The 17,681-nt window shown below is 34.4% G+C and overlaps 1 protein-coding gene across 1 annotated transcript in view; it reads right to left on the bottom strand.

Moving 5' to 3' along the window:
- The window catches only part of FAM98B (family with sequence similarity 98 member B), a 29,624-nt gene that overhangs the window by 3,244 nt on the left and 8,699 nt on the right, over positions 1–17,681 (bottom strand). The window contains exons 2-7 of the mRNA XM_021674835.2: positions 16,098–16,243; positions 14,831–14,965; positions 9,855–10,033; positions 6,416–6,496; positions 5,695–5,811; positions 1,481–1,648 (exon numbers count right to left, since the gene is read on the bottom strand). Of these exons, the coding sequence (XP_021530510.2) occupies positions 1,481–1,648; positions 5,695–5,811; positions 6,416–6,496; positions 9,855–10,033; positions 14,831–14,965; positions 16,098–16,243 (826 nt within the window). The remainder of the gene's footprint in view (positions 1–1,480; positions 1,649–5,694; positions 5,812–6,415; positions 6,497–9,854; positions 10,034–14,830; positions 14,966–16,097; positions 16,244–17,681) is intronic.

Below are 17,681 nucleotides of genomic sequence, written 5' to 3'. Positions count from 1 at the left end.
TACCATATTACTATAAGGAAAACACAGTTGATATAATTCATTTACTAAGCTTTACAATCCTTTCAAAAATAAACCAGGGAAGTTAAACTTAGTTTAAGTATCCAACCTTCTGTAGAAAGTAGCAGCTTTATATGGCACGAGCAGAGGAAAGATAGCGATAAGAAAGGTGTCATCTGCTCACCACAGACAAGGGGAAGCCAATAACTTCCTGCTAGTGTCTTTCGGGAAAGAAAATAAAACAGCAACTGCCTCAACCAAAATGACCAATGAATTATACTTCCATTGATTCTCTAGTCAAAACCAAGTTTAGGAATTTATGGCACAAATGAAAGATAGAAAGTACAGTATCCTCAATGTGAGACAAGGTTCTAAGTATGCAACGTTCTTTCAAAGATAGCAATGATGTCCTAATTACCAAATCCAAAGAACAGGCTTTCCTGGTTCTTATTCTCATTGGTTTCTCTACCAAACATGGTATGTTGGTGGGCATATGGAGATGCCAGAACTGATCATAAAACTACCCTCAAATAATGGGACCATAAATTATAAACCCAGAAGAGATGGTCAATGTTACTTATATAAATAGAACTCTTGATCCAGCAAGACTAAATTATAACCCAATGCAAGATATTAGGTAATAGATTTAAAGAGAGAACACTTCCAGAAGACAGGGTTGAGCCACAGTGGAGCAAAGAGGCAAACACTGGTGATGCCTAACTTAGCAATAATTAGCAAAATGACTTTAAAAACAACCATCCCTCTGAAAAGGTATCTTATCTCAAGCTACACTGAGTGAGAAGCAATGTTTTAAAATCATCCAAATCGCTAATTTCTGAATTTTTGCTATTTTGTAAAAAGCTTCCCATGGAGTGCTCTACCTAAATGAAGAGGACATACCAGTCAACCTGACATAAACATTCTAAATTAGTTTGTTGTTGTTACTGCTGTTGTCAAAAATTCAGACTCCTTGAGCTTAAGACTACTGTCAGAGAAATGGATGTATACTCTGAATCAGGAAACAGAAGCTCAAAGAGGTTCAGTAACTTGCCCAGGGTCATTTCTGTAAGTAAATAACAGAGCTAGGATGGGAACCCAGATTGGTTTGACTCTAAAGCATAAACTCCTCTTCCCTTTACACCAAGGATCTAAAGAATCTGTCAGTACTTGAAACAATTCCTAAAGATTCTTACTGACAAAAACTGTTACTTTTTGGAAAGAAGGAAAATAATTCTTGCTACAGCTTCAACAAAAGCAATCCTTAATTCCTCTACTTCAGATAATACTTTTATTTATGAATATACAAATTTAAGTGAACAAACACACACGGAAATAACATAACTAAGCCTAGACTGAACCCCTTCTGCAACTCTTTTTTTCTAGGCATTTACCAAGAAGTGAATGAAAAATAGCTTAAAATCTGTAAAAACATTAAATTGGATATCATCAATTCACTCTCCACTGTGCTGAAAGAAACACGAACCTTATTAATGGCACATGCGGTCTTCTCCCGGCTGGCACCACTACTTGTCCTAATGATCTTGGATAGATCTTCACGAGCAGCAAGTAGATGCGCCATTGTAATTGTTGTCTTGGGTGACAAAGCATAACGCTTAGGCTGATAAATTCTTGCTATATCATCTGTTTTTACCTAAATGACGAAAGTTAAAGAAAAATGGAACAAAAGTAAAGTTTAATGAAAGAGCGGAAACAATCATAATCTTAGGAAAGAAACAGAGATAACATATAACCAAGGAAATAGGAAAGAGCAAAAAACACCCAAATATCTGATAATTTATGAATTAGTTAGAACAAATAAAATAGAACAACAGATATTAAAAATATGTAACTACCAGCGACTTTCTAAAAAATAACAACAAGCAATTCTATTCATATTAATAAAAAATACCTAAAAAATGGTTTTACCAAAACCACATACAGGATGTTTAAAAGGGAAACATCAGTAAATCTTGCAAAAACAAAAGGAAAACTTGTCTAAATGGTCAGAAATACCAAGTTTCTGTATGGGGACGTTAAGTATTACTGTCAGTTTTCCCCCAAATTAATGTACAATCCTAGAGAAATAGTTTTTGAAAGGAAAAAAAAAGAATCTAAATTTAAATCCAGAAACTCAATATGTAAGAATAACTAACAGCATTTTGAAAAAGAATCCTTCCAAATATCAATGTGCTATAATATGAAATTATCATCATCTTAACAGTTAATATTTAATGAGCATTTATTAAATGTGCCAGGATGCTGTTCACTTATTAAGGCATTATTTCTTTAATCCTCAAAACATCCTTTTAGAGTGGTTGGTTTTATTACCCCTTTTGCAGATGGGGAAAAAAAAAAGTGAGGCATAAACAGCTTAAGTTAGTTTCTCCAAAATATAGAGAGAATCCTAACTCTGCCCACTTACTAACAAAGGATTACCTGATCCTGAAGCACAGGTCTAGTATAGGTAACAGTGTGCTATCCTACCTCTATCTAATTAACTAGAACGTGGGAAAAAAAAAAAGATTGATGAAATAGTATATTGAGACTCAGGGCCTCAAAAATCTATGAAAGCAACAAATGATAAAGGAGACATCACAGATCAATGAGAAAAGGAAAGGATTATCTTTTAACGGGTACTGAAATGAACTGGTGGCTATCTGTAATAATAACAAAAATATGGTACACCATATAACAAAGGGAATTCCAAAGAGAATAAAGAGTTAACTGTTTGAGGTTTAATTTTAAATTGAAAAACAAGTACATTATAAAAATTAAAATGTCTATGCTTCAAAAGATATAAAACAGAATCTAATCACAACTGAGGAGAATATTTTCAACAAATAATTCAGCCAGCAAACATCCTTTATATAGAAAAAGCTCAAACAAAAGGAAAACAGAACCCTACAGGAAAAAAAAATGACAAGATACATAAATAGAAGTTTTTAAAAAAAGGAAATTCAAATGACTAATAAGCTTAGGAAAAAAGTACAACTTTGCCAATAGTAAGAACAGACAAAACAAGTTAGTCTTTTTAAGCATCAAGTTAACAATAAAATTGATAATGCCCTAACTATTAAAGAGCCTAAGGTGGGACAAAATTTCATTTACCTTGCTGGTAGGAGTTTACATTCATATCAACTTACTGGAAAACATTTGGCCATGCGAAGCGAGAGCACTAAGAGACATAATCGTCAACACAGTAAACTTCCTTTAAAGAATCCACCATAAGATTTTACTTTGAAATTTATATAAAAAAATTATACATAGAAACATGCCTGGTATTAATACAGAAAAAAAAAATGTATAAGAGAAGTAAATTATTGAATCACTAAATGATAAAACGTAATGCAGCCGTAAGAAGGATACCAAAAGAAATTTAGTACTGTTACATGCTGCAACATGGATGAACCCTGAAAACATTATGCTAACTGACAGAAGCCAGATGCATAAGCCACATATTGTATGATTCCATTTATATGAAATGTCCAGAATAGGCAAATCCACAGAAACATACAGTATATTATAGTAATGGTAGCTAAGGCATGGGGGTAGGGAGTATTGAGCATGACTGCTGAGGGGTAGGTATGTCCTTTTGGGATGATGGAAATGTTATGGAATTACATATAGGGTTACACAACACAGTGAAGAGACAAAAAAACCACTGAATTGTACACTTTAAAGAGTGGGCCATGGGATCCAGAAAGTAGTGAAGCGGCCAAGGATAGCCATACGAACAGCCCAAATTGCAGTAAGTGGTACAAGTTTCTGAGTGAAAAAGTATACAGAAAATGAAGAACGCATTAGAAGACCTAATTTTTCAAAGTATAGTTTTTTAAAAAAAGCATTTTATCATATTGCAGAAATGCAATGCAAGAAAAAATAAAATTCACAGAGAAGTCTCTATGTAGGTCGACTAGCCCTCCAAAGATGTCTACATCCTAATTCCTGGAACTCCTGAATGTTACCTTGTAGATGCAGGTGTGAATGAGTTAAACATCTTGAGATGGAGAGGTTATTCATATCATCTTTGTGGGCCTAATATAATCATGAGGATCCTCATAAGGGAGAGACAGGAGTGCCAGAGACAGGATAAGGCAATGTGACAATGGAAGCAGAGAGAGACAGAGAGAAAGGCTGGAAGATTCTACTGGACTACTGGCTCTGAAGAGAGAAGATGAAGCCAAGAGCTAAACTATGCAGGTGGCATTTAGAAGCCAGGAAATGCAAGGAAACAGATTCTCCCCTAAAGCATCCAGGAAGAATGCAACCCTGCCAATACCTTCACTTTAGGACTGCCAATCTCCAAATTTGAAGAGAATAAAATTGTATTACTTAAGCTACTAAATTTGTGATAAACTTTCACAGCAGCCATAGGAACCTAATACATCACATGGAAAGAGACACCACGTGAAAGACAAGAAGGTAACAGGAGCACCACAGCAGTGAGTTAGCCCCAAAAACCCATGTGAGACAGCCATCTTGGATGTTTCAGTACACCCCAGGGACCAGCTGAATAAAGCTACATAAGGAGTCCTCAACCCCCGGGCCGCAGACTATTACTGGTCCACTAGGAACTAGGCCACACAGCAGGAAGTGAGCAGTGGTAAGTGAACGCTGCCACCTGAGCTCCATCTCCTGTCAGATCAATGGTGGCATGGAAGTCTCACAGGTGTGCGTGAACCACATTGTGAACCGCGCATGTGAGGGATCTAGGTTGCACACTCCTTAGAAGCTGACGCCTAATGATCTGAGGTGGAACAGTTTCATGCCAAAACCATCCCCCTGCCTCCGTAACCTTTATGGAAAAACTGTCTTCCATGAAACCAGTCCCTGGTGCCAAAAAGGTTGAGGACTGCTGGCGTAAGTGACCACAACTGATCTAACATGGGGCAGAAGATCTAACTGGGGAAGAAGGACATAATCCAAAATATGTAAAAATAATAATACCTGAAATTCCACATGTAGTCAAGTAGAGTAATAGACACCAGATTTACTCTCTCACCTGAAATAACTAAAAAACTGGGGAATCCATGTGATGTGAACCAATGATGGTCAGACACTGGACACCAAGGAACACAGGACAAAGATCCCTGAATGAGGAGAAGCCCTATAATTGTCTCAGCTTACTGCCTGGAGAGTTTGCAGGGTGGGAAGATGCAGGGTGGGAAGAGTGGGGGTGAGGAGTGATCCCAGACAAGGCAGTGGATACAGATTAAAGGCATAAAATGGGAGTGATAGGAGACAGCTCTTTAGAAAGCTATCTGAAGAGATCCATATTTGGAAATGCCCTCACCTCCCAACTCCCTCATCAACTGAAACACATTCCACATTCATCCAGTCTTAAGATACTTTAAAGACCTGTTGGCATCGGTATTACCTGTACCTATCCCTCCTGCTTTCTTGTTACATTGCTCACTATATCTATCTCATTGTCTCATATGATGCCCCTTCTTTTATACATATTCTGGCAAATGTCAAAATAAATGTCAAATGTAAAGTAAAACATGTGGGGAAGAATTAACTTATATGCAACAGGCATTTATACAAGACCAGGATCATCTTATGTCCGGACCAGTAGTTGGCCTGGGCATGTGGTTGATGAAGTGCAAATGTGGCATGGTTACATAACAGACAAGCACGCCAGAAGAGCTGCTATAGGCTACCACCTACAGGACACATATGGGAAAACAGCCTTACCTTTGCTCTATCAGACCATCCAAATGACTGGACTGTCACGTCTAATCGTTTCATTAACATTCGCCGGCGGCATTCATATTCACAGCAGAGAGCTTCATTGATTCTTTCCAGTTGTTCCTAAAAAATGTGAAAGGAAAAATAATAAATTTTAGATTCTTTCACTCTGCAGAGAAAAGAAATCTGAAAACTGTGCTCAGTACTTCCTACTGAGTCAAAAGATATTGTACTTACTGACCATTTTCTGTTCCCATGAGACTTTATGGTAAATGATTTAAATACTAGAGCATAATGGAAAGTACATGTATGATATCCAGAAGACATTAAACATACAAATTAAACTCTACCTATTAGTAGAGTATACCTTATCTGTAATCAAACATGAACATGATAAAGTAAAACATTTACCTGCTAAGCAGTCTGGACCAATAAGTAAAGAAAATACCAGTAACTCATCTTGCTGGCTTTGAGCCTCTGTTCTTTTCAAATCACAATTGTGCTAGAACATTGAGCACTATAAATATTCTCGGCCAGGTATTTTTAAAAGTTAATTAATAATTTAACTGAAGAAATGTTAGGACATATACTCCAGAATATCAATCCATTTTAATTCTACAAAACAACATATGCATGCTACGTATTGCAAAATAGATGTTCATTTATAAAATTAAGTCATATTCACTAATTTAATTACAAAAAACTAATAACAAAAAGGGGAATTTACCGCCTGTTCCGAATTTAAATCAATTTTCAGCAGTGGTTTTCCCACATGATTTTTCTGGACTTTTGAGAGAATATCTTTCACCTAAAAGTAAATACAAAAGATGGTGAAAAATGTGTACTCCTAATTTAAAACAATCTTATTTTGGTTTAAAGTATTGCTCAGAACACTACAGAATAAAATATTAGAGTGAAATAATTAAAACATACCATCACACAGAACAATACCACTACATTACAGAGTATCTTCTTTAAAAAAGCACACTGTATTCATTCAAGCTATAGAACACATTCTTTCCCAGCATAAGAAAGAATATACACAAACAGCTAAAGAAGTACCTATTAAAAGGTTCTACTATGAGAATCTGTGTCTTCGTTAAATAACTTTGGAGTTCCTACTTAAGACAGCACTTTCTTACTTCCTAGTAAATTTTCAAAAAAGTTACTAAAACCTTTGACCAGCACATTGATTTTTCTCAAATAAATGCTATGTACACATTTCAGTTGTAAGTATTCTCATTACATTGTTCAGCAAGAAAACATAAGGGACAAGCCATCTCTCTCAATTATAGCCATCACATATATATTTTCATTACTTTTGCAAAGCCCCTAATTTAAATTACTTGAAACACTTTAATTTTGGTAAACAAGATATTAGGCGCTGACTTTTCCTTTAGCAGTATCAGGGGTCATTTAGTAATTTATCCTACTAATGACAGGATTAATTTACCTTTCTAACTGGAGAATCCAACATTAGCTAAAGAAAATATTTACAAAACCAAATGAAATATTTACAGTTTCTTAGTTTTAAGGTAACCAGAGGAAACAATCTAGAGCAATTCAGATTTTGAGGGGCATGAAGCTTATTTAATATTAGGAGCACTCTTTAAGGAAGTAATTCAAAATCAGATTGGAAGCAGGGGTTGTAATGTGGAGTAATGTAAACGGGCACAGTTGAGGTTTCTTCTGAGGGTGATGGAAAAGCTCTAAATCCGAGTTTGGTGATGGTTGTTCAACTCTGTAAATGCACTAAAATTCACTGAACTATATAAATATACTTAAAACAGGCACATTTTATGGCATGATTACATTTCAAAAATGGTGTTTTTAAAAAGCTTAGAAAGAACCTGTGCAAATAAGAGACCCCGAACTTCAGCTTTAGTAGCTTCACAGCAAATCTACCTCTACAATGATACAATTTCTGTACTGATACAATTTGTACATATTTTAAATAAATTATTAATTTATTTTCTTAAAATGGACCATTTCTGTAGATTCTTCAACTATGGTAACTATCTCTAATTTTAGGGTTTTTTTTCATACATTATAAGAAGTATAAGTTGTAACTCCTTACTTCAGAGGAATTCTGAATGTATACTTGTACGTTGTTACATGTAATCACATTTGGCTCCATTCCTAGGATTCAACATTACATAATAGTCTTAATAAATTTGAGAATTACTTGTTATAGAGTAAGTTAAGGGCACAGGCTCTGGAGTGTGACTACCTGGGTTTAAACTTCAGGCCTACCACTATTTAGAAACTTGCTTGTTTAACTTATTATATCCTTCAGTACCTCAGCTTCCTCGCAGGGTTGTTGTAGGTAATACAACACGGGGGTGATCTATTACCCATAACCATGGGTGAAGTGAGAATTGAGTTATTACATGTAAACATTCAGAATCACCTCACATGGGTGATGTGAGAATTAAGTGAGTTATTACATGTAAACATTTAGAAGAGTGAATGCTATATATTTGCTGTTATTATACCACCACTATATATTTCTTGTAACTATACCACTATAATTACACATCTGAACAACTTTAAGTTAGAAAATAATACTTTCCTTCCCCAGTGGTAACAAAGTGTCTTCTGGACAAATCACATGTAGAAGAAAGAAACCATGAAAATTTTTACTTTTGATAAAAACTGACTAGAGTAGGAAGACCTTTTAGGTAAATATTTGGCCAAGATGGCCACAGTAACAACTACCTTATAATCAGTATGCCAGTATTTGAACCTAGGCATTATAGCCTGCTTCGAATAAGGAAAAGAGGTATTTGAGAATGTTGCTAATATTAAATAAAAACCATAAAAGGGAAAAGCCTCTTTGAGAAGCACTAGAAAATTATGTTAAGCTCAGAAATCTATCTCAATTTGAAATAGTCCCAGAAAATTTAGCCAACCCCAGATCAGTCTTCATTCAGAGAAAAACAGAAAAAAAAATCTGAAGAGTAACTTGTTAACTCTATAAGAATGTTTTTGAGCTGAGATTCAAAGACTTACTCTCTGGTTTGCAAGTTCTACCAAAAAAATTTTTTTAATATTCTGTTTTTATCTTAGTGATACTATAATTCTCTTACGTTCATTAAGACAAACCTTATTTTTCATTTCATAAATTATCAATGCAAAAGAGATCTTTACTGAACAAGGATTTATTTTAAGGCACTGTGTCTAAAAATGGAGTTAGGTATTTATTCTTGAAGGTTAGGCAATAATTTTCTTTTCCTTTGAAATGAATCCTGTATTATTCCCCTAGAGGACTACATATTTAACAAATGAAACCCAGGAACTAGGCCAGAATATGGTCTGTGAGGGTAGCATCTTCTCTAATATATGGCTTGACTGGGAACAAGAGTTGTTTAGTAACTAAAAAAAAAAATACAGGAGCCATAAGGTACATAGTTTGTTGTTGTTTTTAACTAACCGCCAGGGTACTAATTAATTCACTCTTCCGTTCATTATATAATGCACTAACTCTGACTAAACATTTATCCACCAAAAACTGTGCATGCACACTGCCAAAGAAACCACACTGCAATTCTATTAACATCCATTTTTCAAAAAGTTTAGTTTCCTTTGACTTTGTAGGATAACTCTATCTCTTTCTTTCCTTTCCTTCTTTTCTTTACCTTTTTCTTCTTTTTCTTCCCTCCCTCCCTCTTTCCTCCCTTTCCTTCCTTTCCTTTTTCTCACTCCCTTCCTTCCTTCCTTCCCTTCCTTCCCCTCCTTCCCTCCCTCCCTCCCTGTCTCTCCCTCTCTCTCTCTTCTTTCTTTATTTCGTTCTTTCTTTCTCTACATTACATCCCTGGTTAGGAAAGTGATCATTACATTTGCTAAGTGATTTCTATCATGGCAAACTCCGGCACAGCTAAAGGGCAGTAACTCATTAAGATTTGATTCCTGAATGGATATTGATTTGGATATTGATTCCTGAATGGATATTGATTTTCCTGAATGGATATTGAATTGGCCATTGACCAATTAGGTCACATGCCTATTAAGTCCAAATCCAAAATTTGGTTGACATGAAGATAAACTTTTGAAATAAAATGTATACCTTATAATTAAAGGGAATAGTTTCACTTTTAATATAGCTCTTACATGTTAGCATTCAGTTGAATTTTGGGGAAAATAAAAAAACAAAACAAACATAATACCTTTGATTCCACTTGGTTTAGCATAAGCGGAATGTCAGAAGTTGTTGACTTCGGTATACCAAGTATATCAAACATAGCTTGAACTTCCTGATAAATTTCACTATTTTTATCTAATTGAGAATTTTTATGTTTCTTGTTCTGTAATATCTGTGAAGCTTGAAGTTCTGTACTTAAAAATACTACAATGAAAAAGAGAAAATAAATGTTAATACATGCACAAGAATTTCTTAAGATATTTCACTGAAATTATTTATTCACTTAAAATAAGTATCAATTAATACCAATAATGCCAACTTACAAAGACCCAAAGAACATCAATAGTTGTAGAACACTGCAAACTTTTAAATGAAATTATTCCCTAGTCCATAGCAAGTGTTACATTTTTTTAAAAAAAAAGAAATGAGAAAAAACAACTAACTAAAGTTATGTAAAAGAGACACCCTATTAAATGCATTTACACTGTACTTTAAATGGTTGTTTTCACACTGGAGAAACCCTAGCAGCTCCTACTGGAGTTCAGCAGGCAAAGATCCAGGTCCCCAAAAAGGAGCAGCTTAAATTTCATCTACTTTACCTATAGAGGTTCAGCCTAAGACTTGGTTTGAAACAGATGAATGGGTACAAAAAAGGAACACTAGAAGCGAAAAATTAAAATGAAATTTAACACTACCAGGAAAAAGAGAAACGTTTTATTCTCTGTCATTTCACACTAGCTGGTTTCAGTTCCATTTTAATTAACATAGTAAATTATCTAGATTGCTATTTCAGTAAGTACATGTTTATCAAGGACCTGTTCTGAACTACAAATGGTGTGAACAATGGGGATGCCAAGTCAAGGAAGATATGATGCCTAGCTTCAAAGATTATAAAATCCAGTAGTTGAGATCCACCAGCAAATCAACAATTTAAGAACAGGTAAGAATGTGTAAGACGCTGATAAATTATTATATGTCTCATATATACAAAGCAGGCTGGTCAGAGAAGAACGTATAGCTCTAACTGATCTATAAGCACAAAGAGCAATTTGAGTCAGGATAAACCACTCCAAATATTTACAAGTCCCTTTACTTTCACCATTTCATCTAATCCTTTCAATAGCCATATTTAAGAAAATTACTCAAAAATCTTAAATGGTTATAATCTTGTTTTAAAGTGACTCTTCACTGCAGTAGTTAAGACTTTTGTTTTGGGCTGAGTGCGGTGGCTCACCCCTGTAATCCCAGCACTTTGGGAAGCCGAGGCAGGCAGATCACCTGAGGTCAGGAATTCAAGACCAGCCTGGTCAACATGGCAAAATCCCAACTCTGCTAAAAGTACAAAAATTAGCCAGGTGTGGTGGCATAGGCCTGTAGTCCCAGCTACTAGGGAGGCTGAGGGAGAATTGCTCAAACCCGGGAGGCAAAGGTTGCAGTGAGCTGAGATCATGTCACTGCACTCCAGCCCAAGCAACAGAGCACAATTCCATCTTGCAGCAGGGTGCCAGTTGGGGAGAGGGTGGTGGCCGCCAAGACTTTGTTTTTATTTGTTTAGTTAAAATTAGACATAAACACCACAATTTAATATAGAAGTTTTAACTTCAGCTGAGCAGAAAATACATCTTAAAAAACAATTTAAAAGTACAGGTATCAGAGTCCCATCCTCTGAGATTCTGAACAGCAGATCTAGAAGTAGGAGTTGGGAATCTGTGTGTGGTGTGTTTTAGACTCAATGTAATTGTCAAGGTCAGGCAAGATTGAGAGCCACTGCTTTAAAGACTTCTCCATGCAGTCTACACACAACAGTTTAGAGAGTCAAGTAGCAAAATATTAAGACCAATTATTAAACTTTAAGACCAATATTAAATTTTGCTTATGAGGACTATACTAAAGTCCCTCTGACTTAAAAACTTTATTAAGACCAGGCGTGGTGGCTCAGGCCTGTAATCCTGGTATTTTGCAAGGCTAAGGTGAGGGAACAGCTTGAGCCCAGGAGTCTAAGACCCACCTGGGCAACAAAGACTCCATCTTTACAAAATGTTTTTTAAAATTAGCTAGGCATGGTTGGTGCACGCCTGCAGTCCCAGCTACATAGGCTAAAGTGAGAGGTTTGCTTGAGCTCCAGAATTTGAGGGGGTGCAGTGAGCTATAATCACACCATTGCACTCCAACCTGGGCGACACAGTAAGACTCTGTATCATAATAAAATAATAAAAACTTCATTAAAACACATTACCAGTTTTTCAAAAATTTATATTTTAGACAGAACCTTAGCTGAAGTCTACCTTCGCTTCTATGGAAACCTAACTTATCTATGTAATAGTACAAATAAGCATTTAGTATTTACAATGCTAATCCATGCAGATGGTAAGCAGTACAGGGAAAAGTAAGCCTTCTTCCTTTTGCAGATCCTTAGATTTCTCCCTCCCCAGAGGCAATTACCATTCATTTCTTGGGTATCCTTTTAGGTGTGTGGGCGTGTGTGTGCATGTGTGTGTGTGTATTCAGTATGTATATTTACCATCTACGCATTTTTGTTGATTTTATATAAACAAGAACATGCTATACATGTTATGTATATTTATTTTGTATTTACCACCTCTCTTAGAGATCATTCCATATTGGTACACTTGATTTATTTGCATTCTTCTTACTACCTATCTTGTGACATCACTGCATTAATGTACCATTTCTATTTATCTATATTTATGGACACTCAGGTTTCTGGTCTTTTTGCTACTACCATGTCATAATGAACATGCTTTTCACGTATCTTTGTACACTTGGGGAAACAGATATAAATTCATAGACAAAGAATTGCCAAGTCAAAAGAACCGCCAAGTCAAAAGGCCAAGTGAATTTTAATGAGACATTGAAAACGTGTCCTCCTAAGAGGCTCTACAAGTTATTTTCCCACCACAGTCTAATGTCTGTAGTACACAAAAAGGCTTACTCCCCCAGATTTCTATTATGATTTTTCAAGTGAAAAATGGTATCCTGTCATGAGTGATATTGTGCATCTTTTCATGCTTAGAAGCAGTTAAAAATTTTTTTTCTGTAGAATGCATGTTCATGTCTTATGTGTTTTATACATTTTCCCAGTGAATTTTTATCTTTTTCCTCTTGATTTATAAAAGCTCTTTATATAGTATGGAATTTGGCCCTTTTTATTTTATACATGTTGCAAACACTTTCAAAAAGAACACGAAGCTTATTATGTCAATATGATTCAAACAGTCAACCGAAGAAAGAATAGATGCTGTTAAGACTGTGAATTGGTATAACCTTTCCGGAACAAAATATGGCAATATACATCTAGATCAGAGACTATTTTAAATGTTCACAATTTTTGTCTAAGTAACCAAAAATACAAACAAGGAAATCATTTTTAAAGAGAAAGAAATACAAATTTGAAATCTGTTAACAAACATAATGTTATATGAATAGAACAGTAGCCAATTTATGTTTTCAAAAAATATTAAGTGATAGGGAAATAAAGAGGAAAACGATATATTAAATGAAGAGGAGGAGAAGAAGAATCTGTAACAGGATCTTAATCTTATTTAAGAGTGATTGAGAATGTGAGAGAGTGTGTGTGTTTGTGTTTGTGTACACAGAAAGACAAAGGAAATAAACCAATATTCTCTCTGGGGAGTGAAATTATAAATGTTTTTCTTCTTTATGTATTTTCTAAGATTTCTATAATAAGCATGTAATTTTTGAACACATAAAATTTACCATTTTAATCATGTTTTAAGTAGACATCACCATCCACCTCCAGAACTTTTTCATCTTCCCCACTGAAACTCTGTACCCATTAAACACTAACTCCTCGGCACTGCCCTCTGGGCATGTATTTTTAGAATCAGAAAGAACAATATACTTCTCTTAAATCTCTTCTTTATTCCTACTTGTACCAGAAACCAGTATCATTACAATTGCTGAGCTTAGCAGCTACGAAAAAAAGGGAACCATGATAGATTTCATAATTCTCATTACATTAAGAATATCCAAGTTCCTCTAGCTAGCGCTTCTTAGGTTCCTTTCTGTCCCAATATACCTAGGAGTTACTGTGACCTCCAATTAATTAAATTAGTGGTTCATTAAATCAGTGACTCTCACCAAATGGGAGGAAGATGGAGAACAGTGTACTGGGAGGGAGGGAGAGGGCACATAACTTTTATTCCCCCTCAACACACAAGACAATTTCAATATCAATACTTCTATCACCACTAAACACACAGACACACACACACACACACACACACACAATTTCATCTCTAATGAAACAAACTTTATTAACACTAGCACCTAGGAGGAATATATCACCTGTAATCTTTTTATAAATGGTATAATCTGAAATAGAAATCTTTCATAATAAAAGGTATTAGAAAAATTCTTACAAATGGCCATTCTCTATAGAAATTTGAAAACATTATAAAATTAAGCTAAAGTAAAACAATGTTGAAAGGACCCAATACAAACATGGATCTACCAAATCCCTCCCTGATAAAACTAGCTACATTTAAAGTGTCTTAAAGGCACAAATTTTATCTTTAAAAAAAAAAAATCTCATATATTCCTAGAACAGTTCCTGGTACAAGAGTAAGTGATCAATAAATATTTTTTAAAAAATTATCATCCAGTGCCTAGTTTCAGAGAGTTTTAAGATTAAACAGGACTTTGGAAATTATCAACTTTAGTCATATAGTCATGAATAATAACAGCCAGACTAAGATAAAGAAAAAATTACTAAAGTACTATATAAATCACAAACACAGGGCATTCTATATTGGCCAAATAAATCACAAATGTTAGAAGGTATCACTGGTAGAATGTATACTGTATTATATAAACATTTGTGAGACGGCTTTGTATTTTAAGTAAAATATTAAAACCTTTTTAATATACAAAATATCTAATGCTTCATTAATAAATCTTGACTTGAAAATAATAAAAACCAGATCAAACACATGCATTTAAATGTTCAAGATAACTTACAAAGAAGTTTCAAACAGTCTTCCTTCTTTTTTAAACGATCTTTAATATCTCCCGATATGAGTACAGAATACGGACATGCCATTTCTTTTAAAAAGCCACTTATCTCAAGCTGGAAGCTCTCTAGATCATCTCTTCCTTTAAAAAAGAAAAATCACAAAACATTTACTGAGCATTTATCATATAATCCACTACTATAAAATCTACTTATTTCCACTTTACAGTCAATTCTAAATTTTCACATTAAATCCTTAAATGTGTGATCATGAAGCTTATGTTAACAACTAAAATAGTAAAAGCATTATTATGCCTATAATTATTACTTCACTTCAGAACCAATGATCCCTTTCTACTGTATTTCTATATACTCAGAAAATAAATGCAACCATCTAATTAACCCTCAGTGTTTATTTTTATTTCATAATACAATTATGTAGGCACTCATGTTATGTGTTTAGCATTCAAATTATTTTACTTTGCATCAAGTGAACTATTAAAAAACAATGGAAAAGGATAAGCAGGGTGCGGTAGCCCGCACCTAAAGTTTCAACTATTTAGGATGGTGGGTAAGAGGATTGCTTGAGCCCAGGAGTTCAAGTCTAGTCTGGGCAACACAGCAAGACCCCATCTCTAAAGAAAAAAATATTATCTTTCAAAGAAAAAGCTACTTTGACCCCTAGTGAATGCACAATAATTTTTACTTTTTCTTTTTATTATACTATTAATATCTAAAATTATTCCGAAGACCCACAGGACTCCAGTTACTAAGATGGTGATGAATTAAAGAAGCTTTATGAGCTAGTACAGAAGTTTTTAGCCGAAGTATTCCTATGTGAATCCACATCCTCCTGAGCTACAAGCTTCAGAACACAATTTAAATTAGGAATTACACACACATATATATAATATTTTAAGCCTTAATTCAACATGAGTACCATTCAAAAATTAAACTTTTCAATAATCAAATTCAGACTCTACTTTTTCTAAAAAACAAATACTAAGGTTTAGACAGCAGATATCAGAGCTGTCAGGAAGAAAAAAAAATAGCAGATAAATAGTAATTGCTTATAGTTTGAAAGCAAATTTAAATATCAATTTTGGATTAATATAAATTCAACCCAAAAATGTTTACTATCACATACTGAAGTTCTTTGCAATATGTGATTTTTCTTTGTACAGTGGGCACATTATTGATAAAACTATAAGCCATAAGTTACTGGTTTATTTTACTATTAAGCAGAAAGGTAAATAAAACATAATGTGGCAATACCAGCAGACGTGATACTTTCTTCCAAGTTGCATAACGATTTTATTTGAGAGCCTAACCAAATACAGAGCTCTGAAAATTCAGGTGAAGATAATCCACCCTCTGCAGCCTTTGTAAGGGCTTGTTCTTCTAACAATGGTCCTTTATACCTAGAGAGGAAGACATATAAGTTAAAAACAAAAAAACAAACAAAAAAACCTCCTATACTCTGTGTCAAAGTCTACTGCATGTTTTTGTAAATAAAATTTTATTGGAACACAGCCAATAAATGTATTAATTTACAAATTAGCTATGGTTGTTTCCACACTACAATGGAAGAGTTAAGCAGCTGTAACTGAAAATGATGACTATATTGCCTTTTAAAGAAATGGTCTGCTCATTCCTGCTCTATATAATTAACATTTGGCTTTTTTCCTATATTTTAACATGTTACAGTAAAATTACCAATTTTAAGATAAATACCATAGATATCACAAAGTCAAATACAGCATAAAGTCTAATAACTTTATATTAATTACAACAAAAATATAGTGAGAAAAGCAGATACAAATTACAAATTTTAAAAAGTTAAAGTTGAAAAGAACCTATTAGATCACTTTAACCTAAACCTTTTATTTTATTTTATATATATATTTTTGAGGAGGGGTCACTCTGTCACCCTGGCTGGAATGTAGTGGCACAATCTCGGCTCACTGCAACCTCTACCTCCTGGGTTCAAGCTATTTGCTTGCCTCAGACACCAGAGTAGCTAGGATTACAGGCACCTGCCACCACACATGGCTAATGTTTGTATGTTTAGTAGAGAGGGGGTTTCACCATGTTGGCCAGGCTGGTCTTCTGAGCTAAAGCGATCCGCCCACCTCAGCCTCCCAAAGTGCTGGGATTACAGGTGTGAGGCACCATGCCTGGCCCTATTTATTTATAACTTTACTATTTTAAACATTTCTGCAAATTGTATTTCAGAAGAACCTTACATTTTCAAAACACTTTATATACTATATTAACTGAATTAGATGATCAGTCTTCTACTTTTATGATTCTTTTGCAACTGAGCTTTTGTTAACATTATAAACTTATAGATAATATATTTAATGTGTTTTAATCCATTGCAGTTATTATTCTTTTGATACTCAAATTCTTCTATCTCTGGTTTGTAGTAGCCCATTCATGCAGGCCAAAGGAGCCCTTTAGATTGTTCTCCCGTACTCTCTGAATGCTTTCCTTGCTTTCCACAACATGTTCCTGCCTTCAACTTGGAATCAGACATTTCTCCAAGGAGCCCTGATTCTTTTTAATGGTATTTAGAGTACAAAATCTGGTACCAAAGGTTGGTCACTATTTCTATGCCTTTTTAAGACATACTATATCAGGAGTTCATATTGCTATTTCCAACTGGAATTTAGAATTGTAGGGTTTTACATATTTTATTTTACATTTTTATCTATCTTCTCTCACAATGAAAATTTTTGTTTTAATAACATTTACAAATTCCTAATATATATTAAAATAGGTATAAATTACAGACGGCTTCAGAATAGGAAATCCAGTATTGCTATTAACAACAAAATTACAGTTTAATTTTTTTAT

Source organism: Aotus nancymaae, unplaced genomic scaffold, assembly GCF_030222135.1.
Source record: "Aotus nancymaae isolate 86718 unplaced genomic scaffold, 86718_ANA_hifiasm-v0.15.2.pri h1tg000011l, whole genome shotgun sequence".
Lineage (NCBI taxonomy): Eukaryota > Metazoa > Chordata > Mammalia > Primates > Aotidae > Aotus > Aotus nancymaae.
The sequence above is the reverse complement of the archived record's forward strand: the minus strand, read 5'-3'. Positions and strand labels throughout refer to the sequence as shown.